The 26,023-nt window shown below is 45.5% G+C and overlaps 1 protein-coding gene across 1 annotated transcript in view; it reads right to left on the bottom strand.

Moving 5' to 3' along the window:
- Nucleotides 1–26,023, bottom strand: part of RAB3B (RAB3B, member RAS oncogene family) — a 117,569-nt gene that overhangs the window by 67,964 nt on the left and 23,582 nt on the right. The window contains exon 3 of the mRNA XM_006035181.2: nucleotides 23,237–23,464. Within this exon, the coding sequence (XP_006035243.1) occupies nucleotides 23,237–23,464 (228 nt within the window). The remainder of the gene's footprint in view (nucleotides 1–23,236; nucleotides 23,465–26,023) is intronic.

The following is a 26,023-nucleotide window of genomic DNA, read 5'->3' as shown; positions in this document are numbered from 1 at the left end:
CAGCCCATGCAACAACCCAGTGTGCACCACATACTTGTGTGGCTGTCCCCCTACCATTGCACCGCATAGTTCCAGCCTCACCCAGAGTGCCCCACACTGTGCTAGGCCATGGTGTACCAGTCCCTGCAGTGGGCACAAAACACAAAAGCTGGAGGAGAGAAGCAGCTGGAGCAATAGAGGGAGCTGAAGCTGGACTACTTAATCTCTCATGGGCTGCATGCAGTCTGCAAACTGCCAGGTGGACAGCCTTGATAAAGACAAAGATTAAAAAGTATCATCAGAAGGGAGGAAAATGTCATGTACAGTAAGCATCACAACAAACAGTGTGCTCTCTCTCCCTTTGTGTAGAGTGGGGGGGGGGGCAAAATGCAGCCCGCGGGCCAGATGCGGCCCACCAGGCCATTCTATCTGGCCCACGGGGTCCCTAAAAAATTTAGAAAATTAATATTTATCTGCCCTTGGCCGCCTGCCATGCGGCCCTCGATGGCTTGCCAAAACTCAGTAAGCAGCCCTCCGCCCGAAATAATTGCCCGCCCCGGTGTAGAAGATAGCGCAGTGCTCTTGAGTTGCAATCTACACTTATAACTGGATAGAGTCCACTGCCTCGCCCTCACCTCCAGCGTTATAGGAATGTTACATTTCAACTTGCATGGCAGATCCACAGCTGACAAATGTGGACAGCTCCAAAATTGTCAGAGCCTTAATGGAATGAATTTGGGGAATAAAACAAGCTTTGGAAATGGGGTGAAAGAGCAAACACGCTTTTCTTGTTGAGTAAACTTGTGTGATTAGTGCAAGAACACTGATGTCCTTAGCTACCGTACTCTCTCACACATAAGCACCTTCCCCCCAACCCTCCCAAATTGGGTGCCTGTATTAAGTGAGGAAGCTAATTTCTGCCCAGGATAGAAACACCTGCTTCGATTCCTGCATCCACAGATGTGGTATTGGTATTCAGGCAGGTGGCTGAAGGAGTCAACTGACTTGATGGTTCATTGTTCTCCCCTCCACAGGTGTTAACAGCCATCTCTCCTTCCTAATGGTCTTGATGTTCCACTAATCAAGCCAACTTTCTTAGGGCAATTTTGCTGACTGCTAGCTGCTCCTGGTCTCTCTCCTCCAGGTTTTCCTCCTCAACCCAAGTAGGAAAAGGAAGCCGAGTCAGCTTGAGATGAAGTTCTTTTCCAGAGTTGTAACTGCACAGAGAAAGGAAAATATTTCCCCCCAAATTCTACCTTTCAAAAGGCATGTACTATATTCTGGGCCACATGTAGGTGAGAAAATATGGTATTCATTTAATTATTTTTCTATGTTTGGGTTTTGTAAAATTATATGAAAAATAACTACTTTGTCACTTAGCAACTTCAGTTTTTCACACAAATGGAACAACAGAGCTTCTTAGTCTCCTAGCTGTTTAAAGAGCATTTCTAAAGCAAATCCTACAAATGTGCGAACTGCCAAGAGGCGCATTGAGTTTGATTCAGTGACACAGGGGTGTTGCTGTGGATAGATGATGGACTGGCTCCTGAAGTCATTATTTACTCAGCCATAATCTCCACTGAATGGCTGAAGACCTAGAAAATGGCATTCCTATATTTAGGTGAAAAATTGTTGGAAATTATATTTTAAGAAAGGCTGTTCAGCAAAAAACTGAAGCTCATATAATTGTTTCCCATTTAGATGCTTTTCTGTTAGGAATTAGGAACACAGGCTATGAGGAAGAAAAATGGTATACGGGTTGAAGATTTTTCTGAAAGAACGCCCCCAGTAAATGATGTACAAGACAAATGCTCCAATTACATTTCAGAGCACTGAAACCCCAGGAGAGCTAAGCCCCCTTATCCCCGTTACCCCCATTTACAAGAGATAATTTTGCTCATATTTGCCAAAAATCCTAATAAAGAGCAGCTCAAATCCACCTATACTGGTAAGCAACCTCTTAACAAGTACAGGTGCAGAGACAGAACGGTAATAGTGCAGCAGCTGGACGCACTTCAGCACAGACGCGTTGCTGTTTTTATCTCTTAGTACTCGCTGTCAATTAAACGGTGTCCTAGTGATACCTGATAAATCCCTAACACACTTGAAACTATGGCCCACGTTCATAGATGCATCCCTTTTGGGATTGACTTGTCAGGAAGTGCTCGTAAACATCCACTGACAAGCTTTCCTGAAACAGGGCCTGAAGCCTGGCCCTCTTTCATCCTCATTTCAGTGGGCGTCTGCTTTTAGACACCGTTAATCCTGCAGGTATCCTCAGCTCGCAGCACCATGCTTTACCCAGGCAGATAACCAAACCTTTGCTGTGGTGGTCTCAGCCCTGCAGAACTTACCTCCCTCTAGGGTTACTACCCAGAGTATCCCTTTGGTACTATAAAAATACCGCTTAAGAACGGTAGAGAAACTAAGGATGGGCGAATAGCCCCAAATGCTGACAGAAGGAGCACAAGGCTGGCAGTCCCCAGGGCACCTGCACTGCTGCAACACCCTGCATGCAAAGAGGCACGTGCTGGGCGCTGCACCCTCTCCTGCAACACCTCTTCTCCTGAAGACATCTCTCATCTTCTCCAGTAGGGCTCTCCATTTAAATCAGTGTCAAGCCCCATGTTTATGGGCTCTCCTGCCCTGGCTCGACATTACATTTCTAAAATGTTGCTCCTCGGTTGAGCTGTTTCTTATAAAATCCTGATGCAATACTGTTTCTACACAGGTCTTATACTGCAATCACTCTGCTGAGTTAGCCACCTGTGATTTACACCAAGGTGAGTGATTAGAATCAGGCCTTGGGCATTTTATAATGTTTTAATTATTTTTATAGTATTATTCTGAATTGCTCACGCAGCAGCCGTGTGGCTTGGAAGATGGGCAAAAGATAAAATTATTCAGCGTTATTTCATCTCATTGATAAATCTGTCATTTAAGTTTTGCTGTACACTGGCTACACACAGCCAGAAACCTCCTTAACAAATCGCAAGCATTTCTCCCCATTCTTGCAGTCGGTGATTTCCCAAGAAGCCTAACTTTTCTGACAGCGCACTACAGAAGCCTTCAGCCCCTGGCACCCCTGATAGAAGAGTAACGCAGAGGAGCACTAATAAAATGCTAGCCACTTGTGTTAATGCCTCAAAAAGATGTCAGCATGGCTCTTTCTCCTGTATGCACCTGGCCAGACATGGCATTACTTGAGCCCAATTCACCTCCCCTGTAACTGCATCAAAGTCAGAGTTACAACAGGAATGACTTGGGATCCTCAGTTGAGTGCTATGAATCAAAAGAGAATCAGGCCCCTGGTCAGACATTCAATTATGATGCAGAGAGGTTTGGCTATTAACTGACTGGTGTGACTGCCATCTAAAGAAAATAAAATCCTTAATTAGCCCTGCCTGGCTGTACATTTCCAGTGCTATTACTTGGTGCAATCAGTTGACACGATGACGTGCTATCTTCCAGTCAGAAAATTTCCTCTACTGAAATGAAACTCAATTACAATCTGGCTAGAAATAGGTGCCGAAAATTACTGTCAAAACAACAGAATGAAAAGGATGAGTTGGCTTCCTCTCTATTTTTACCTCCATCTCACTCACTCCTATGTAAGCTTATTATTACAAACCTTGCTACTGCCACTGTTTGTAGGAGCTAACCTTACAATTCAGGCAGCACTGTTCACAAAGATGGTATAGAGTTATAGGTGTATGTGTGTGTATCCGTATATGTTATATGTATACAGGTGCACAGAACGGTACTACAGTCCTGAGTAAAAGGTACAGGCAAGTAAAAAACTACAAACGGGTTTCACACACCGGAGGTGGGGATGCACAGCAACCAAGAAATTTGGTACTTGGTTACAAATTCAAATGGGAATTTTTGTCACCTCAAATAATGCAAGACAAACTCTAAACTGGAAAACATACATGACAGGGGTGCTCTCCTCTCTTTAATTCTACAGATCACTTGGTAAGGAAACTGTTTTCATTGACCTGTCACACTCCAGATACCCCAGCCCATCACCATTTGGTTCTCAAAATGTCTCTTTCCTTGCAAAAGGCAGAAAGACTGTGCAGCACTGGGAGCCAAGAGAGCACAATTCAGTTCCCCTGGCATCAGAACTGCAGAGTGTCTCCTGCTTTGCTCAGCGCCCCGCAGCACTCCCACCAGTCTATGGACCGAAGGCAAACAGCAGCAGCAATGCAATCCTTCTTCAAACAGACAGCCACTGGCAAAGCAGAACAACAAGAATATATTCATTCATATACAACTGTTTTTAAAGGAGATATATTCATATAAACAGTCCTACACCCAAATCCCTTTTACATTCTATCCTATCCTGCCCTCCAAAAAGATGTACCGTATTCCTTCAACAAGGAGGCATGCTTTTTAAAACAAAATATTTATTCTAAAAAAAAAAAAAAAATTTTTAAATGGCCTACATTTTAAAGACGAGTTAAAAAAATGATAATTTTTTTATATGCACCCTAGAAGTTGTATCTTTTTAATGTGTCTTTATGTGATGTTTCTTTGTTTTCTTCTTAAGGTGAGAGTCATAACATTTGGATTTCTTTAAATTCATGGTAGAGTAAGAATGATGTTGTAGACCTGATGGTCCAGAAGTTATGTGAGAGGCAAGGATTTCTTAGGGTGATATCCTTTATTGGACTAACTATATAGCTGGGATTCTTAGGCAAGCTTTCAAAGGCAAGCTATTCTTCATCGCCTGAAGCTCTTGCATTTAAAACCTTGTCTAACTCTATGCCAACCACACAGTGGGTGCAATAAAAGATATCACCCTTAGAAATCCTTGCCCCTTATTTTAAATTCATGGGCATCTTAAATCGGAAGGAATAGAGAAGACAATGTTCTTCGATAGATGCTGGTAACTCACGTGACACAATTCCTTCTTTCCCATCGCCCTCCCCTACTCCTGCACAGAGAAACTGCAAAACGGTCTCCTTGCAGTGTTTGAGAAGCCAGCACTGGGATGACCGTCCTCCTCCTATCCTGCTAGCAGTGCTGCAGATCTGAACATTGTTTTGCCACAGTGCACAGCCAGAGTAAAGCTGTATGGCATAAAAAAACCCCAATACTATTAGTCTTTCTTTTAGTAACACTGAGCTCAGCAGTGTGGCTGCTATGCAATATAAAGTTTCTTTCAATTAAAGAAACACCACGGCTCCCAAGCAAACATGTTCCTCCGTTTTTCACTCAAATATACCTCCTTCTAAGGACTGCAGTCCTCCTGCTTTCTTTGCTTCATGTCAGCTTTCAGAATGGATCAGTAACGAGGAGCTGAGCTTCTGCAATGTGATCAGCAATGAGACGATGAGACTCACAGCCAAGGTGCTTCTGTCACAATACGTGATGCCAGATGCAGGATTTAACGTGTATGGGTCATGCAAACAGCAGTGCCATCTGAAGAGCAGAATTTCATGTTGGAAAATGTCTCAAGTGGGAACTTGACAAAGGCCAGGCTGTGACAGAAGCAGCAGAGAAGAGGATATAGCTGGGGACTTAATTGCAGCAACTATGTGTCACCCTTACCCCTAGGCCAGGTTGACACCCATGTCCTTGCGTGTCTACATCAGTGGGGAACAACCTTTTTGGCAGGGGTGCCACAAATTAAGCCCCATGTCCTCCCCAAGTACCACTCCAAAACCCTTCCCTGCCTGATCCACCATGCTGCATTGTGCTCCCTGCCTAAGCTGCTGTTTTGCTTTCTGTTTCCTGCCCTGTCCACCACTGTGCTGCCTGCTCCCTCCCCGATCCGTCAAAGGCTGCCCATGCGTGCCACAGGTTGAACACCCCTGGTCTGGGTGATAACAGTGATTTGGCCGGACTGTCCCTGGATAGGAGGGACAGTTCAACCGTCTCCCAATTCTCCATGCAACAGAACACCCCATGTCCAGCTGCTCTTTGTCCACCTGCAGGCGCTTTCCCCCTCTCAATTCGCCACCTGTTAGTGCCACCCATTTTCCCAAAACACAAGCCGGTAGCGTGGGTGCGCAGAAACATTGAACACCTGCTTGTATAGTGAAACAGCTGCTATGTCAGCACAGCTGAATTACCTGCGAGGATGTAAGACGTGAGACATCGTTATTACAAAAAAATCCCAACAAAGTTAGAAATACTGCTATAACGGGAAGCAGGGCCCAAATGTCAACAGAAGGTCTCTGCTCTTCTCAGCCAAGAGGAGGGTTTGGCATTGGAAGAGCCACTTCACACTTTCATTCCCCCACGCTGGGAATTCCCATGTCCTTCACTTTCCACCTGATTGAAAATAGTGCTCTCTGACACAGAGGTAACAGAGATGATCTGTGGAAGGTGTTTGGGGGTTTAGTTCATGTTGTAGTTCAATCTGTTCTTGTTGGCATGTTAATAAGTGGTGAGGCAACAGAGAACTAATTATTAAGTCTTGACCAGTGCACACAGTAGCAGCGATTCATACACTCCACCATCCGGGATCGCTCCAGCTGAGCATACCCATTTTATCAGCGCTGGCTGTGTCAGCCCCAATGTCCTATTACAAAAGGATATTTCTTTGCCACTAAGATATTTCTTTCCCAAGTTAACTTCTCCCCTTGTTTCATTCAGATAATGCGGTCAATAATGAGGATATCTTTACTTATAATTTGTGATAAAACTAGTAGATCGGACATCAGGAAGATGCAGATTGGACATCAGAAAGAAATTCTTTATGCTGAGGGTTGCCAAAATATGGAACGGGCTTCCAAGGGAGGTGGTGCTTTCCCCTACCTTGGAGGTGTTCAACAGGAGATTAGACAAGCACCTGGCTGGGGTTACTGGACCCCAGCGCTCTTTCCTGCCCAGAGCAGGGGGTTGGACTCAATGATCTAATAGGTCCCTTCCAACCCTAGAAGTCTATGAAATCTATAGTAACGTTCCTGATGTGACCATGAAGTTTACATTCAAATGTGAATTGTTCCAGGTATAGGGAGTTTGGGTTCTGGGGGTTCAGATGCACCCACCTCAAGAGATAACAATGGTCAACAATGACAGCATACTAGTTTTAGCAACTTAGCTGCTTGTCACCCAGGAGAGTATGGGGGCAGCGGGGAAGGAAAAGGCAAAACTCTCTTTCACCATCACTTCCAATTTAGATTGCAGAAGCAGTAATTCCAGCGGCCGGTAGCCCTTTCGATCAAACGTCCCGTTTCAAAATCTAGTTGGCCAAGCGTAACTAGCTGGAGATTTTCACCTGGAATATTTTGAGTAGAGCTCTTTTCCTATTGAGCAAATGATTCACTTTGGCCTATCTTCATTAGACAAAGTCTGTATATCTCATCCAGCGGCACTTAAAAAATCAAAATCAAAAACACGAACGCACTGAAATCCGCATTCTGTTTCTGGGCTTTCACTCTCCTCTACTCCTAAATGCAATATCCAAGTTATTTAATTGAAGTGCACTAGAAAGAACAAGCACTCCTTTGCAAAGAGATTTGAAATATGCCTGGGAATAAGGCTAAATGCAACCTCAGTATACAGGAGTAACTCCACTGCAGTCAACGAGACTTGCATCAAGGCTGAATTTAACCCAGTTCTCAGCACAGTGCAGACTTATAAGGAGATAACAATGGGATTGAAGTGATTAACTATAAACAGAAATAAACCTTTTATGCAAACTGTTTAACTGTACAAACACAGAAGTGCTCTACTCAGCAAGCTTAGGTTGTCTGAATTAATTCAACAGCCCCAAGACTTAAGCAGATATATATTTAAATAGTGAGAACAAGCACACAGTTAATGAAAAAACTGTAATCTACAGGTTTCCTATTGAAAGAAAGAAAAAAAAGGGGCATGGTAAAAAAATCCATGCCCTGTGCTCACTGGAGAGCAATATAACAAAGACATCAGTTATTTATGTAAGAGACAAGCTACTGTATTTGATTTACTGAAACACAAAAGATCATTTCTTCTTTGAAAAAAATACAACCTACATATTTTCGTAATGATTTTATATGAAATTACCTTCGTCGTTTGATTGAGCAGGATAGTGATATAATAGCCATACCAAATAATTGCATACCAAGATGGGGTAAAAATGAAATATTAAATATGAACCTCCCTGAAATTTCAAGGGAGTTTGCTTGAAGTCCAGGAATCAAAATCCAATCTCTATAAATTTGGCTCCAAGTTGAAGGGGTCAAATTCCTGTTCCAGTCTGGCCACAGCATATATCACAGAAGGAAAGACTACAACGGCACAGATTTTATAAGACCAGATGACTTTATGACAGTTCCAGCAGTTTGAATGGAAAAGTCATGAAATGAGCCTGGATCAGTCTCAGAGCAATCCTACGCTCCAGCCCATACCCAATCCATTCAGAAGCCACCTTCTCTGCTTATTACCAATTGTGGGACACCCAGTATTTCCAAAGTACTGAACAGATGTGAACTCATCTATTTTTGCTAGGGGTAAATAGAAACATTCACAACAATTGACCCCAGGCCTGGAGATTTAGGTTTTCACCTACAGATTGGCTATTCAAAGTTGTATGTCATTAAAGATTACAATACACCCTTCTAGGAAAAGTGAGCAAATGCATCACATGCTTACTGTATTATTGCCAGTTCTCAATTCTTACCATAGGCCTTGTGATATTTGGTGTTTGTCTTAAAGCCCCATTTCCTGGAGTCGCTTTATTATGCAACTTACTACTATTTTTCCTAATGAACGTTTCTAGCTTTCATGGCTACAGAGAAAAGCCAGAGAACCCCAACAATACAGACTCAAAAATCAGAGAGCAAATAAATAGAATCCCTTTTGTTCAATAATGAAAATACCAAGATGTTGTTGGTAGTGTTGCAGTTGGTAATATTGGTGACTAAGTGAACCGGGGCTGAAACCCTTCTAGCCCAGACAAATCCACTGCTAAGCTGAGCCAGGGGAAGGACCACCACTCTTCCTGCTCCACTACCGCAATTTATCCAGGAGCAAAAACAGTTACAAAAGTGAAGTTTGTTCAGCATATGACCCTCTACACTTACTTAACCTACTGCCCTTATCTTGCTGTGATTAGAGACAATGTTCAGAGACCACCAGAACAACATCCCGGCACAAATTTTAATGCAGTCAACTGAGGAAGCCACTGCTGACCCCTGCATGTTTCTGGGCACTTGTTAAAAACCTGTCATGATGGGTCATTGCAACAGGCTCCATCTCCCAGGATGGCCACAGCACCTGCTAGAGGCCACACTATGCCCATTCTCCTACTCATTCCCCCTATTGGGCTTCATCATTAGGCTGCCAGTCAGCTCATCTTCACAACCCAGCTGAAGCAGGGCTCTCACACTGTTGTCTGGGGCTCCCTTGGCCCCATCTCCGACTTGCCTGGGCCCATTAGACCTCCAGGCTTTGGCCCCTCTCCCTAGCCTTTAGCCCCAACTGTCTACCAGGTCCTGGACCCTGGCAGGTCTGTCTGGGCCTTAGCCCCTCACAATATGGAGTATCCCTGATCCCTGGGACCCCTTCTGTCTCTGGTCACCCTGTTTGGGCATTGACCCCAGCCAAGCTTGTGCCTGCTTTGGGAGCACCAGCCTTTCTAGGCTTCCTCCTCTTGCCAGTCCCAGACCAGCTGCCTTTTAGGGGACCTACCCCTCCAAGCACGTGCTCTCACCCATCACGACTCGGATGCCTTTTGGGGTACCTACCTCTCCAGATCCTTCCACTCTTGGGCCTCTCAGCTCTAACTCAGCTCACTCCCTCTGCCCCTTAGCAGGGCTTAAAACCGCCTCTGGCACCCTGCTATGTGGCCTCCTCCTCCCCTAGAGCCACAACCCATTTGTCATGCAAGGCCATAGGTGGCCAGGTTTGGGAGTCACTTCAAGGTCAGGAGAGGCCAGGAAGTCAGAAGCCAGGAGATCTGTCCAGGAAACCAAACTGGCGATCTGGAGAGCGAGGCAGAGCACAAAGCCAGGAGGGTAGTTGGGTTAGGTATCCAGGAGGTCAAGCTAGAGTCAGGTTGAGTATCCAGAGGGTCAGGCAGAACAAAAGGTCAGGAAGGTAACTAGGTCAGATACCCAGAAAATCCTTCAGAACCAGTAGCGGCACAATCCAAGGGTATAGCAGCCTAGGCGCAAGGTTGCCTGGACATTTCCCCTTCTGCATCGGGGGCTCTTATAGGAAGGGGTAAGAGGCCAGCTGACCTTGGCTGGCCACTCCAGTGGCTGGGAGTGGGCACATGCCTAGGCCCAGATGGAATATTTTGGCCATCTGCGTCTGCTGCCATGTTCTGCTGGGGAGATGGCAGACTGGGATAAGCTACTTTGCCAAGTAAGCCAAGACCCTGGGTTCAAGACTAGAGCCTGACATTGGTCCTCTGATTAACACAAACCCCAAACAGCAACAGAAATAAGACATAATTGATCTCCCTATAAGCCATGCCTGCAGAGCTTCTGCCATGTGAGAAGCTGAGCCTTGACCCTGGGTTCAGACTTACATGGCTGTTGCTCTTCCCTCTTCTGATCACCTGCCTTGGCTTGCTGCTGCTAAAGCCCAAGCATTGCAATGCTCGTCCCATTATTCAGCCATCCTGTGTTCTACTACCTGCAGGCGGGGTCCTGAAGCCTACTCAGCAGCAGGTACAGGTAGCTCAGCTCCTTTCTGGCAAGCTGCACTTGCTCCAGGTAACAAGAGGTCCCCTATTAAAGTCATAAAACTGAGAGACAAGGATTTCCTGCAGGGCTTCTCAGATCAGCTGGGACTAAAATCCCACAGAACCCAGAAGAGGCCCAAATACAAGGAAGCACCGTTGCTGCACCCTACGCACTCAAGTTCTCCTCCACTAGGATTTGACAGGCATGTCTGCCCAGAGATACACATACCGATTCCTTAACAAGGAGCAGGAAGCTCTGGAACGCAGGACCCGCTGATACTTCTCCTGAAGGGAAGATCTGCTGGGACACGGACAATTGGCATTGGCTTAGCTAATTATAGATCTCCTTTGGGGATTAAAGTGGTAGGACCTTCCTTGAACTACAGCATGACTAAAACAAGATGGGTGTGAGGGCATCAATATTCTGGCCAACTAGTTAGTCCCAGTACAATCACAGTCACAGCATGCCCCAGAAAACAGCCCAACACTTCTCAAACTCCTGTATTTCCATAGGCAGGGCAGCCACGGGTAGTCTACAAAAGCCACTTAGGAACTACACTGAATAGTCTTCCCCATTGTCACCATACGCTCTCCTACCCGGGTCAAATAGCACTACTTACATGCTCAAAACAATAAATAAATACATAATATTGACTACGTTAGTAAATCCCACGTGCATACTTACATACACTTTCTCTCAGCATCCTCTTTCAGTAAAAGGCTGATAATATTTTACTTCCAGGGTGCATTGTGGGGTTGAAATAGCAAATGCTTGTACAGTGTTCCTAAGTGTGCTATGTAGTGTTTGGTTTTAATTGGCTTACCTTCTGGGCAGGATTCAAGGCTTCTCTAGATACTGGTTGTAGATGTAATCTCAACACTAAGTAGTATAGTCTGAATACTCAACAGTATTGTTTGCCATTTTCCTTTTTCCAAAAAAAATATATAAATGTGCTCTTTACCTATGCAGTCTTCCCCTTTTCTCATCTTGATTTTTTTGTTTTGTTTTATTTTGTTTTTCTGGTTTGCCTGCCATCTTAATTGGACTCAAGAACACTTCACCAACAGCCGGTTCTTTTTTGGCACTGGAAGTTATTTGGTAACTACCAGTACCATTTAGGTAAACTTTTAGCTTACTGGTTGCATTAAGTCTACTGGCTTGATTTATAATGAGTCAGGAATCCAGTTGTTTAACTCCTTCTTTCAGCCCAGGTATTCTAGACTTGGTTTGAACACACAAAGCAGCCTTTTATATTCACAGAGCCTAGATGGTTTTCATCCTCATGACCCAATGAGGATTTGAAGCTTCAGGGTGAGGTATACTCACAGAATCCTCCTTTCTGCTATGTGGATCTGACTTATTTTGATAATCTGGATCTTGGCCACTTTTATTATCTCTAGGTCTCAATATGATTGGAACTAAATCCACTAACTATAGAGCTAGGGGCAGAAATGACATAAACCAGTATAAGTGATTAGAAACCAGTCTAAACCTGTAACAAAAGTTCAGTGCACATAGACCAGTTTCAAAATGGCAGAATCTGGTTTAAGACACCTCAATGGATGAAGTATCAGATTTAATCAGTTTAGATTAGACCGGTCTATTGAACTTCTGTCCCAGATACAACAGAATAATCCCTGATTTCTAGTGGTGTGAACCAGGCCCCGTCTCTCTCTCCCATCACAGCTGCATCTATTTGTTAAACTACAGTGTTATTTCTGAGAGAGAGAATAGTGGTACCAGCATTTAATCGAAAGCTAGGGTTTATAAGGCGTTCATCGCAAATCTAATGGGGGAACTGAAGATATGGAAACAGATGACTCTTTCATCAAAAATTCACTTCTTGGAAAAGTGGATAATTAGCATTAAAATATTGCAATGTAATTATATTAAGTACCATGATGTTCTAATTTTCTCTCTTTGAGGAGAAAAAAAATAACTGAGTTATCAGAATTACTTCTTTGAATCCTTCCTACCTCAGGTGCACTGCATAGTAGCATCCTGTCATTCAAGTGCCAACTAAAGCAAAAAGGCTTTTTAAAATATTACATATTTGCCCGCTGGGCAACTACAGCTTGATTGATTTTTCTTACAAACAGAGCAGCTATTCAATATAATCAGTAGCTGTCAGGTTTCAGTTTGCCAGGATCCCTCTCACAAACAGTGATGCTGCTTTTCACCATATTCGCAGCTGTGCATGAATGCTGAAGGAAGCGTGTCTCTGTAGCTTGCACCAAAGCTATTAATACCCCCTACAGGTCTAGCTAGTTAAGCAATGGGAACACTTGTTAATGGAATAAATCTGTATGCTTTCTAGGAGCTTCAGAGTCTGCTTGGCAGCAACCTGTAGTTAAACATCTTTTGTCCACATGAACTTAAAATCCTTTTGCTGTTTAATCTAGCAAACTTCAAAATCAAATTGAAAGTCATTCCAGCCCCTTTCATAATGGCCAAATCCTCTGCTGGTTTTTGTCATGTTTACTTCTGCAGGGCCAAACAAGAACAGGGCTCCATTAGCTTTTGGAAGTAGTTACAAAATGTAGTGCGAAAAAGTCCTTGCCCCAACCAGCCTGTCTATACAGATAGACAAGACTGTAGAGAGCCAACAGGGTGAGATTCATGGGGCCAAACGTGCAAACAAGAGGCAGCGTGGCTCGGTGGTCCAGCAGAGAGATCACTCCCAGAGGGAGAGGGGAGTCTTGGGTCCTGGCCCCTGCTGCTAGGGTTATTTCTGATTTTTAGCCAAAGAGTGTCTAATGTAAAATACACACAGTCCAAAGAACAAGCGCCTGGGAGACAGCATTCCTAGGATCCAGTCCCCTCTGCCCTAATCGCCACTGCCACTGCCTTGGCCTGGATTGAACGAGGAGTGCTGGGCTTTATATTGTCACCTTGGCAGACACCGCCTCTCTGGCTGGTCCAGATCATCAGAGATGACAGAGGCCCTTCTCCTGGGGACCCGTCTGTGTGCTCGGGATCCCAAGATGGCCAGGATACCTCTCCCCAGCATCCCTGAATTAAACACCCAGTTCCCAAGGAGGCAAGGGGAGTTCAGGCACACCTCCGTGTCTAGCACTCCCACAGGCCACCTTCCTGCTCAGCACCGAGTGACACTTTGGACTGCCCTGGGGCATTGCCATTCACGGCGCATCTAGTCCTACTGATCTGGCTCATCCCCTTGGGGTGAGGCACCCAAGAGGAGGTACTGACAAAGTCAGCTTGGATTTGACCCTTCATCTTTCTGTGGCTCAGATTCCCACATTTAAATGAAAATAACAGCCTTTTCCTCTCTTACTGGCATTCTGGGAGAACAAATCCATTAAAAAATAGACTGCGAGGTACTCAGATCCGAGGGCAATGCAGACCACAAACACAAGAGAAACAACAGCCCAGAAATCCTGAAACCCAACACTCCACTTCTGACTCGCATTTACAGAAGTCCTTCACCCCCTGGCAAAGTGTGAATGCGGATTAATGTTCCCCTCAAAGGGTGACCCACAGAAGGCTTGCCTTGGGGCGACTTCTGCTACCAGTTAGTATTTTAGTTCAAATGCAAGGAGTCTGGACCAATGTGTGATGACGTGCAATGTGAGCTTTGGGCCCAGGCCTGCTGGAAGTTAATCCTAGTGCAAGTCAGAAGGACTGGTACATAATTTAGGAGACTTATTCCAGACTTTGATCAGCATGAGTTAGTGCGGTTTGGATCTTCATATTTATCGCTAGCATCATGAAGCTTACCGCTACATCAGGGGTGTACATCAAGGGCTCGGTGAACAGCTGTTCACCAGGGCGCCCTTGGGATAACCAGGAGTAACGGGCATAAATTCCTGGAAGACTGTTTCAAGCTTAACATTAGGATAAACTTCTTCATAGCAAGGGTGTCCAGACTGTGGAATAGGCTCCCTCCAGAGGTGGTGCAATCGCCTACCCTGGAAATCTTCAAGAGGAGACTAGATAGTCACCTTGCTGGGGTCGCCTGACCCCAGTTGTCTTTCCTGGTGGCTGCAGGGGGCTGGACCTGATGATCTTCCGAGGTCCCTTCCAGCCCTAATGTCTATGAATCATGTTGATATTGAACTCTGTGGTGTCTATACACACTGAACAACAATATTCACAAAGCAAATATTAAACATGCAAAAAGCTATTTAAAAAAGTGTGTGTTGAGGGAGGGAAATGTCATTTTGGTACCCTCCCAGCTGAAAATCAAAGTCACTTCCATTCAATTAGCCTGCTCCCCTCTGGATCTGCATAATATACCTGTTCCTGGCTGCTAGGCAACCTGAACATAGTATGGGGTAGCAGTTGTTAACACAATCATAAGGATGTACTAAGTTATCCTTAGGATTTTTTAATGTAATGAGAGACACCTATAACCCCAAATAGAAAGACTTTCCTTTCCAGTCAGTAATTAACATCTCTGGGAATACAGAGCTGTTTGTCAAAAGAAAAATAATCCTGACAAAGACACACACATACACTCAAAGAAAGATTATAAATTAGCTTCTTACAAGTGTACAGTAGATGAGATTCATTATGCAAGAGATTTTGTTTAAAAAGCCACCGTTATACATGAATATAATGTATAATTCAGTTCTAAGAGCCATGTTTACAAAGTCATCTTAAAAAGGACCCTAAAATGATGAAGCATAAAGAATGAAGCCATCCAATTATATACAAACAATTCTAATTTAAAGCAATAAATTAAAGTGTAAAACTATCATTCATAAACCAAGCACGAAATATATTAGAAAAGAAGGATAGTAACATTACAATAAGTACAACCAAGCAAAGATTTTGTTCTTCTTAACTGAATTTATTATATTGCTTATTCCCTCTCAGATCAGATTTTACTATTTTGCACTCTAGCTGCAGAACTCCTATAAGATAATTGTGTCTTAAAAGTCCTCTTAATGTTTTGTTTCTAATAACTTCTCCCCTCTCCCAATCCAAGAGGGAAATAAGAGACGCGTTAAATCTAAAATATTTCAAGTAATACATTTATTTGCTTTCTGGATCACTAGAAGAGCCAAGCAGAATCCTATTATGAATACTGAATTATAAGTAGGGGTCTACCCAAATCAAGGAGGCAGGCAAACAATTTTGCAGGTCCATCACAGGACTGGCTGTCATTTTCCCAGGCTTATCATGGGAGCCTCCCCCACCCCATACTTCTAATTGGCTGAGGGATCCCGGTGTCCCCGCCCCTCTCTGCTGATTGGTTATGAGGGTCATCCCCATACAGCCCCACCTCTTGTCGCTGATTGGCCAAGAGGGCTGTCCACCATGTGACCTTACCCCTTGCCACTGACTGGTGGGGTGGCAAGGGGCAGCAGTCATCTTGGGCTCCCCTTCATGATGGCAGCCCCCCTCCTGCCTTCCCCCACAGCAGGCTGCACAGACAAGCCCATTGTGCAGCCCACTGGGGAGCCAGCATTTTATTTTAAGTAGGCCTGTCAAGCGATTAAAAACTTTGATTGCGATTAGTTGCTTGATTAGAAAAATTAATCGCAATTGCTAGCAATTTTAATCACACAACTTAAAACTCAAAATTATGCAGGTACTTTGTAGGGTTGGGGGTGGTGTGTGGGAGGGGTTTGGAGCCTGGGAAGGGGGGGTTCCCACACACCCTGGCAGGATGTGGGGTACTGTGGGTCAGGAGTAAGGGGCAGCAGCAGGGCTGGGGGACTGTAGCTTGGGAGTGAGGGTCAGGGGTAGGGCACGGGCATATCACTGCCCCACCCCACAATCATATTACCTCCCGCCTCCCACAGGTGTCCTCTTTTTTGAAACTGGAAATATGGTAACCCTACAGGAATGCAACCTGGCGGTGTGTAGAGCAGCATCCAGCAGGTAAGTCTGTGGAGGGGAAAGGGAGGGGCAAGAGGGAAGGGGCAGGGGGCAGATTAAGACCCCCATGGTGAGGAAGGAAGTGGGGCAGGGGCTGGGGTGAATAGGGCCCCAGGGCCAAGGCAGGTTGTGGGACAGAGGCACGGGAGTCTTACCCAAGGTACAGGGGTGTGCAGCTCCTCACCACTGCATGCACCCCTGGGGGAGGCATGGGGAGCATGTGCCCCTGGGACTTGTGCATGGGGCAGAGGCAGGCTGGGGCTCTGTGCCCTACTGCCTTTCCCCTGGGAGGCATATGTGTGCTGGCCATGCCACACATCCCCTGCCTGCCCAGTGACAGGAGGCACAACATGGCATCAAGTGGCTCCCAGGGCAAAGGCAGCAGGGCACAGAGCCCCAGCCTGCAGTGGGCAGCCCGCCTCCATCCCATGCACAAACCAGGGGGGTGCATGCCTCCCATGCCTCCCCCAGGGGTGTGCACAGTGGCCATGCACTCCCTCCCCACCCCACGCGCTCCCAGACAAGACTCCCATGACCCACCCCGGCCCCAGAGCCCCATTCATCCCAGCCCCTGCCCCACTCCTGCCTCACTGTGGGAGCCTTGATCTGCCCCTTCCCTCTCCCCCCACTCCTTCCCCACAGACTTACCTGCTGGGAACTGCTCTACACACCGCTGGGTTGCATTCCTGGCCACATGCATGCTGCAGCTGGTCATGCATGTGTGTGTGTCTGTGCCTGTGTGCGCACTCCCTGCCTCCCCCCACCCCACCTGCCTTTCTGTTGCAGCAGCCTGGAGCCTGCACCTGGGCTGCCCTGAGGTCCTGTGCACTGCCACTGCTGCCTTGCTGGGCAGCTAGGAGGCAACAGTGATGGTGGCAGAGCAAAGCCTGGGTGCAGGCTCCAAAGCCCATGTTTTAAAAAGAAAACAAAACTCTTGCAGACTGTTCCTTGAGCACTGCTACAACTTCAGCTTGATAAAGCTATTTCATTTGAGCAGGTCTCCACGAACATCAAGCTGAAGGAGAGGGCAAGGTTCCCAGAGCAGAGAACAATCAGGGATCCTAGCAACGTTGATCCCTGGAAGTCATATTTATTTTATATTATGCAGGCTGCATATATTAGACATGTGTATGTGTGTGTGTGCGCGCACATGTGTTTGTAATATATATGTTTTACATAGTGTCTAAAGGAAACTCAAGAAGTTTGTTTAAATATTTGCTTCAACCTTAACGAAACCTTTTAAAAAAAAAAAAAATAAATAAAATTAATCCAGTAAGACTTGCCACAAAGTTTAACTGGTCCTGATTTTAAAATAATTAAGGGCAGCATAATCTTTGATGAAAAGCCTGAAAGTAAAACAAATACTGTATATTTTCTGATTAAATGAAATCTCAGAGTCTTCCAGCCCTACGCACTGCATATATTAAGCCAACATCAGTCCCATCATTCTTTACTGGCGTACTTCCACCAGGAACAGCAACTGTTAGCTTGGCAGGGTACAATCATTTTTAGCCACAGTGTTATCACACCCTCAAAGCAAGCCTGTCTACTATATAACTGTCATTAAAGCAATAGCAGTTAAATTGTACCAGTGTAGAGATCAGGTGTGACTTGTGCTAATGGAGACATTTCATTCTAGTGAACACTCTACTTGCACTTTGGATTAAATTAATTCCCTCTCAGAAAGCCAGCACAAGAGCTGTGCACCTTTGAAGTTCACCTAAGCTCTCAAAAGGACCTAAGAGGTGCCCAACTCTTGTGCTGACCTTCTGCATGGGGGATGTTCTACCCACAGTTATCAAGTGGCACTTGGGGTAAAAAAAGAGAAAAGAAAAAAAGAAAGAAATTTTGAGGCTGTCTCTCAGGATTTGCATGCTGTGGAAAGATTTATACCCTCTTGCAAAGAGATGAAATATTATGCAAGAGAAAGCAACCGGAGAAGCAAGTCTCATATGGTTCAGAATAACACTAATGTATCCTAGCTTATTAGAGGTGAAAGAATTACCCAACTATTTTCAAGGTGTAGGCCAGTCATTTCCTTCTAGTAGCCAAGTCCACTTTTATGCAGGCCCAGTCTCAGCCTCTGTTCTGCTTTTCATGCATTAATGCAAAGGTATGCCCAAGCCAGCTACCTTTATTCATGTTAAGTAATATCTTTTTTCTGAAAATAAGACCACAGGAATCAATGGGGAGCCATGCCCTCAGTTTATACGCAATATAGAACCCAGTGCAGGCTTTGTAAATCACTTTGTAAAAAAAGTAGTAAAGTAAAACTGGGAAAAAGCATTTGTAAGGAAAATTACTCCTTTCTTCCCTATAGGAACACTCTATTTTAGTCCATTAAGAGTCACTACTATAGCACTTAGCCTGATGCTTACAGACAAATTGCAGATCTGGGCTTAAAACAGGTATGGGGGTCAATAAACTCAAAACAGGCTGAAATATTAAATGGTTTTAAAACATGTCTACTTAAAAATGTGTTAAACTGTTAAGCCATAGCACATATCATGCATCTAGGCATGAGCTATACAAGTAAATAGCACTTATTTCCTTAGAATTATCAAGATGAGGAGTTAATTTCCCATTTAATATAATCTTTAATAACAATACACATGAATGCTGTTGATCTGCTAATATTTATATATTTTATAACCTTAGTGGCTGTTCTCTGAACAAGCAATCCTGGCATGTGATTTCCCTTCATTTTACCTTAACTCAGAAATCTTCAAACTTATTTAAATCTTGATTAATTCAAAATGTTATTAACAATATTCTTGAAAAATCCCGTATGTCTTTAAATCAGTTTGCCTTCCTTTTACAAACTATATTAGGACTTCATGTCCCTACTGTTAACAAAGTCAAACACAGGAAGAAAATCATATACAATCTGGTAATGACCTTAAACTTCAGAGATATCTTCATAAACCAAACACCAAATCAAATAATTTCTTGACTAGACCAGTGCCAAGTTACCAACAGTAGTTTTATTATAAACATTCAGCAACATGGCAAAACATTTTACTTTTAACTCTCTTATGTCCCATGTAGTGAAGACATAAAATAAAATATTTCACCTGGGGGAATGTCTGTTCACCAGAGCGCCCCAAAGGATGACGAGGTCGAATGGTTATAAACTCCTGCAAGACTGTTTCAGGCTGGACATAAGGAAGAATTTCTTTACTATCCGAGCCCTGAAGGTCTAGAATGGCCTGCCACCAGAGGTGGTTCAAGCACCTACTTTGAACGCCTTCAAGAGAAACCTGGATGTTTTTCTTGCTGGGATCCTATGACCCCAGCTGACTTCCTGCCCCTGGGGCAGGGGGCTGGACTCGATCTTCTGAGGTCCCTTCCAGCCCTAATGTCTATGAAATCTGTAATGAAAATGCTTTGCTTAAAATTTCCTTTGATTCGATATGCCTACTCTCAATTCAGGATGGCATCATTTTGAACTATATTATTTATAATAGAGGTGCACTGACATACCAGTCACATATCAGATCAGCACCAACAACAGGAAAATTAACGTTATCAGTAATTAGCTTTTTTTGGCTGATAATGATACCGATAAATGCCGTGTACATGCATGCAGCTGCAGTATGCATGCGGCCAGGAATGCAGCCCAGCAGTTTAAAGAGCAGCATCCTGCTGGTAAGTCTGTGGGGATGGAAGGGGCAGATCGAGACCCCCACGGTGAGGGAGGGAGTCAGGCAGGGGTAGCACAGGGGCTGCTCAGCCAGGGCAGGGTGCGGGATGGAGCTGCAGGCAGCTTGTTCGGGTGGGACAGCTCCTCACTGCTGTGCACATCCCCGAGGGAGGCATGAAGGGTATGTGCCCCTCAGATTTGTGCATGGGGCTCAGGCAGACTGCCTGCTGCGGTCTTGGGGACAAGGGCTGTGCCAGCCTCTTCCCAGTGTGGTGGCTGGGCAGGTTCAGCTGCATGGCGCAGGCAGCAGCTCTGGGAGGGGTGGCTATAGCCCCCCCAAGACCCCTTCCTACTAGTGCCCCTGCTCGAGGCACTGCGCTTTGCTGCAGCTGAGCCTACCTTATCCTCATCCACCCCAAGTGCAACCCCGGCCCAGCCCCCCCCACCAGGAAGTGTCTGGAGCAGCCCCTGGCCCCAAGCCCACAGTAAGCAGCATGCCCTCACCCCATGCACAAATCCGGGTGGGGGTCACATACCCCCATGACTCCCCCAGCAGCAAGGAGCTGCCTCCCCGCCATACCCTCCCCCCAGACAAGCAGTCTGCAGCTCTGCCCCATACCCCATCCCTGGGTAGTGCCTGCTCCTGCCCCTGCCCCACTCCCTCCCTCACCATGGTGGCTTCAAGCTGCCCCCCCCCACACCCCTTCCCTCCCGCAGACTTACCAGCAGGACACTGCTCTCCAAGCTGCCCAGCTGCATTCCTGTAAATTGGCTATTGGATCAGTATTGGCTGATATGGTTGGTTAATAATCAGCCACTGGTATCGACCAAGAAAATCTTTACTGGTGCACCTCTAATTTATAACATATTTTAATCCAGAAATTTAAAAGAGTAACAATTTATGCCTTGCTTGTGGGTTCTTTAGAAAGCTGTGCACATAGCAAATGGGAAAATGGTAGAAGTGCAGGGCGAAGGTTGATGCATTATTTCAATTAACCTTATACCCTACACCTATATTTAAATTGTCCAGAGACAGCTAAATAAAAACCTGTTTCATGCTGCTGGAGCTAGATTTCTGGAGGTTGGTTACACTGACCTCTTACTGTTTGATGTCTGGGTTTTTGTGTTTAAAAACAACAGGATTATTTTTCTAACGAATTTCAAGTGGGTGCTGACATGATTCTTCAAGAGAAAAACTGAGTACAGTTTTCTGACATAGTTGTTCAAATGAACTAATTTTTTTTGCAGTATTTGAAAAATTAAACACTATGGGGATACATTTTATTGCGCACACATAATTCAAGCTAGTTGCATCCTCTATAATAAAAGATTTTTTTTTGCTTCAACATTTGCATTTCAGACAAGAAACGTGATGAACCACTCACAAGTGCTTAGCCATACCCCTGAATCATGCAACTCGGGAACCTTAAATCTTTTGGTCTTGGCCTGGCTGGAATCCAGAAAGACCAGCAGGTTTCTGAAAAAAAAGAAAGCTGCCACCTTAAGGGCATGGACATGACAACTGTCCTGAGCTAAAGGAAGAAGCATCTTACCACACCTCAGCTCCATCGCTCTCGTGTGTCTGTTCCTGTCCAAAGATAAGCAAAAGCTAAACTGGGGCCTAGTAGTACATTCACCTGCAACAGTTGGAAATCATTGGATTTTAGTGACCTATGAAGGTGAGAGCGTGTTAGGAAACAGCCCTGGCCTGAAAAGACACCCATACACGTGCCTGATGCCTGCTCCAAAGTATTCAAATTAGAACGTGTCGAAGCGGACTTCATTAACCAAGTCTGCTGGAGCTTGCTAATTAGCACGCTCCAGCAGCCTCAGTGTTGAGTGTATTCAGCATCCCTGTGCTTCCAAATGGTGGTGGGGGCATGCGAACCAAAGCTCATCAAACAAGCTTAAAGTTAAACCAGTGGGGGCATGCGAACCAAAGCTCATCAAACATGCTTAAAGTTAAACCCCCCCCGCTGCCATTTTGAAGCATGGGATGCTGAATACAAAAGATGCTACGGGTGTTTTAATTAGAGCCTCTCCCGAGAGCCGCTCTAATTAAAGCCCCCCCCTCCCAAGCGCATATAAAAACACCCAAAGGGAACAACTCTGTAATGCCACGAGGGTACTTAACACACACTAAACTGCCTGAAAGCACATCTGCTTGCATTTTTACAGCGCTTAGTGAGTGTTAAATTGGATGTGTATAAATGAACAGAGCTAAGCTACCCACCAGAACTTCCTCCGACCATGAGAGGGGAGTGGAAACACGAATTAGCTACCACACATTAGCTGAGATTCAAGCCCCTCCATTTTTAATTTGGACACATTTGTTTGTCTCTCCATACCCTAGCCCAGGGGTGGGCAAGATGTGGCCCACCAGGCCATTCTATGCGGCCTGTGGGGCCCCTTAACATTTTAGAAAATTAATATTTATCTGCCCTTGGCTACCTGTCACGAGGCCCTCAATGGCTTGCCAAGACTCAGTAAGCGGCCCTCCGCCCGAAATAATTGCCCACCCCTGCCCTAGCCAGACAAGTCTCGCCTGCCGTTTCTTGGCTTGCAAAGAACTGGTTTAACTAGACAGGTCTCTTAGTACCCTTGTTCCTTGTAGTTACTATATATGGGTGGACCCTGCACAGTTGCAGGAAGTTGTCCTGTCCCTTCCCACCAAAACAGAATTGTAACAGGAAGATGCAGATATTAAAGGTAACGAGCTGATCAGATTCATGGTCTCCAAAACCCCGAGCAAGTGGTATTGCTCCTACATGTTCACTGGAAATTGTCACTACATGTTCACTGCAAATTGTACTATCTAAAGGCTTAAGGGAGGTTTAAAAATACACCCCTGTGACTCTTAGGCCTCAAAAAGGAGAAGTATCACGTAGCTTAGCCCACGGTACAAAGAACATAGTTTCTTGTTCTGAAAGCAGCAGGATGTAGATTAAAGATATCACTAAAAGAAAAAAAAACCCCAAAAAACAAAAACCACCTGTGACTAATAAATCCTGTAGTGACCCAAGATTTGCTTCTAAGGACAACCAATGTTTCAAATATTTTTGCTTTTGACACACATGATCTTTCATGTTGTATTGCTGCCCAGATTTCAACCAAATACTTTGGAAATGACAGTGCTTACCCAAATCTGCAGTTTTACTCGCTTGTCGTTCCTACAAACCGTTTTCACTTTGAAGTCAATGCCGACTGTGCTCACAAAGGCTGGAGTGAAAGTGTCATCGGCATATCTGAAGAGGAAGGAGGTTTTACCCACGCTGCTGTTGCCAATGATTAGGAGTTTGAACATGTAATCAAAATTTTGGTCTGAAGCATCTTTGTTTCTGTATCGGGCATCTGCTACTGAAGCCATCTAAAAAAGGAACAACAACATGAGGCAAATTTCAGAATAGTTCAGTGTTTACTGCCTGGAGCTCAGCACCTTGTGCTCAGCTAACCTGTGCTCTCTGAAAATAAAAGCATTAGCTATTTAAGAAGGGAAATACACTTTGCAATCACCTATGTAGGGCCTCATTTTCATTCCTATTATCTATTTGTGCCTAGAACATAAATCTGATGCACTGATCTGGGTTCAAAGAGAAAAATGGGTGGTTATTTGCAACTATTCAAATATTAAAGGAGAAAGAGCATTCTTACTTGAATGACAACGTGCAACTTAGGCTGCTTAAAGGAGCTGATTTGCTACAGCAGAGAACTAAAATATCTAGTATGATGCACAAGTTCAGTAGCCCAGACAGTTCACAAAGGCAACCATGGTGACGGGTAGACAGAAACAGTTCCAATAATGACTCCTGAACCAAAATGTTAAACCCCCAAAATGGCCATTTTTTAATTGTAAGCCAGGCCTGCTTTTCAAGAGTGATAGAAGTCTTGGGGGAGGTGGGTGGGGAAGGGAAACTTCTCCCTAAATAAATGAATCACATATCTTCATTCAAAATTATAATTAATATAAATGACGTTGCTGTTGTATGGGTGGTTCAGGGGACTGTCAGTGGCATTGTGAAAAGACAGAATATGCCTGTGGGTCATCAGGAGATGTGGAAAATGTAGCAAGCTGTGAAAAATCTCTGCCTTTTGGGTAATTCAACTGGATTCAGTGATCAAAAAAGAGTCCAGTGTCTAAAAAATTAAGATAGGCAGAACTCGTCTGCTGTGCTTTACCCAAATGCTTTACCAGACAAAGGTTTGTTCAGAGGAGAATGGGCCAAAACCTTATGAGCGTACAGGGCATCTCCTTCCCCTTTTGCCTTTTCATCTGTTTGTAGACTGATAGGGGAGAACGTTTTGGACAGAAGCGAGTTGGAAAGAGTTTACTGCATGATGGACACACGCAAGCTTTCATGCCTGGAGGGCAGTTTGAAAACTAACTTGAGCCGAAAGGTCACCGACTGCACCGGCATCTGGCAACAGCTTCATGGCTTACATGAAATGAGTCCGCACGTGCCTTCTTGGCAAAATAAGTTAGGCCACGCGGATGTCTGTGCTGCCACAGCAAGACTACTAGCGCCCAGCTTAGATTTTTCTGAAGTGCCTCTATGCTGAGCCGCAGTCCGTAGTACCGACATACTCGGTCTCAGCACAGTGGCGATCCAGCAGGCATCTACAGCACTGAAATCAAGCACCATTAACTTTCCACTACTTGTTTCTGGGGTCCGAGGTGAAGGAGTCAGTCTCCCCATTTTGTACCCAAAGGCAGAGGAAGGAGCATCTTCAGGAGCAAGAGCCCTGTCGGCAGCGGGGTTGTTCGTAAACTGTCACATGATATCCACTCTACCCTACCCGGGAAGCACCAGAAAGGGAAGGCAGTAGAGGAAGATGCCTGCTCTGCTGCTTATGCACTGCTGAAGGGAGCCACGTACTAGACAAAGTAAGCAGTGAAAGTAGTCTGAACCAGCTCAGGAATCCTAGTCTACACCAAACACAGACAGAAACGACAGTTTTCGCCTGATCTGGCCCCTGAAAGCGCTCTACAGCCGTGACCAAATAGAAGCGTATGGCTGCGGAGCACTTTAAAAGGGCCCAGTCCTATGAAAATCTGAACCCTCATTACATGAAGGTTCAGAGGAAGACGCTCCAAAATGGAGTGGCTTCAGTAAGGTCTGTCTGCGCAGCCCCTCAGCCCCAGCACCATTTTCAGAATGGGAGGAGGGAGTTGGTCTGGGGCTTTTTCAGCCAGTGCTGAAGGGTGGGATGAGTGGACTGGAGCCCACCCAAAGCAGGGGAACACCAACCCACCCACCCCAGCATCCAGTGCCAGCCGGGGAACCCCTAGAATGAGCTCCCTCTGCTCCCTTTCCCCTCTCCCATTCTGAAAACGGTGCCAGGGCTGGGAGGGAGGAGGGCCGTTGTTAGGGGAAACTGGTTTCAGGCTCAGCCAGCATACTTCTGTTGGATCCGGGACAGTGGCAATGCATAGGGGGTGCACGTGCACCCCCTGACAGCAGCATTCCCCACTTAGGCAATGGGCAAGGCAGGCAGGCGAGAACGCTGGTGCCCCTGAGAGCACCGGCCGGGGAGCAGGGGCACTAGGAGAAGTGATCCCTGCAGTCCCCCCACGACCGATCGCGCTGACTGGGGGTGGAGGGGTGGAGGTTCCCTCATGGCTGGTCATGCTGGCACTTCTGTGTTGGAGAGATCTGCCATAGGGGGACCCCGGGGTGGGAGAGACCGCCCAAGGGGGGCCCCCCCCCCCCGGTCACTGAGTGGCCACTAGGGGGGGCAAGTGCCCTCCTGACTCAGGAAGCACCAGTCGCCCATCATCTGGGTTAGCACTGTAACTCATTGCACTTCCTGTGAAGCACCACGATTTACAATGGGGAGCTGCACTTCTGTCTGCACCAAGGAAACTTGTTCCTGTACTCTGGCTACTGACTGAATTGAAGTTAGGGAATCTCTCTCAAACACTGCCTCC

This window comes from Alligator sinensis, unplaced genomic scaffold (genome assembly GCF_000455745.1).
Source record: "Alligator sinensis unplaced genomic scaffold, ASM45574v1 scaffold63_1, whole genome shotgun sequence".
NCBI classification, from domain to species: domain Eukaryota; kingdom Metazoa; phylum Chordata; order Crocodylia; family Alligatoridae; genus Alligator; species Alligator sinensis.
Note: the sequence above shows the minus strand (reverse complement) of the source record. Positions and strands in the feature narration are given on the sequence as shown.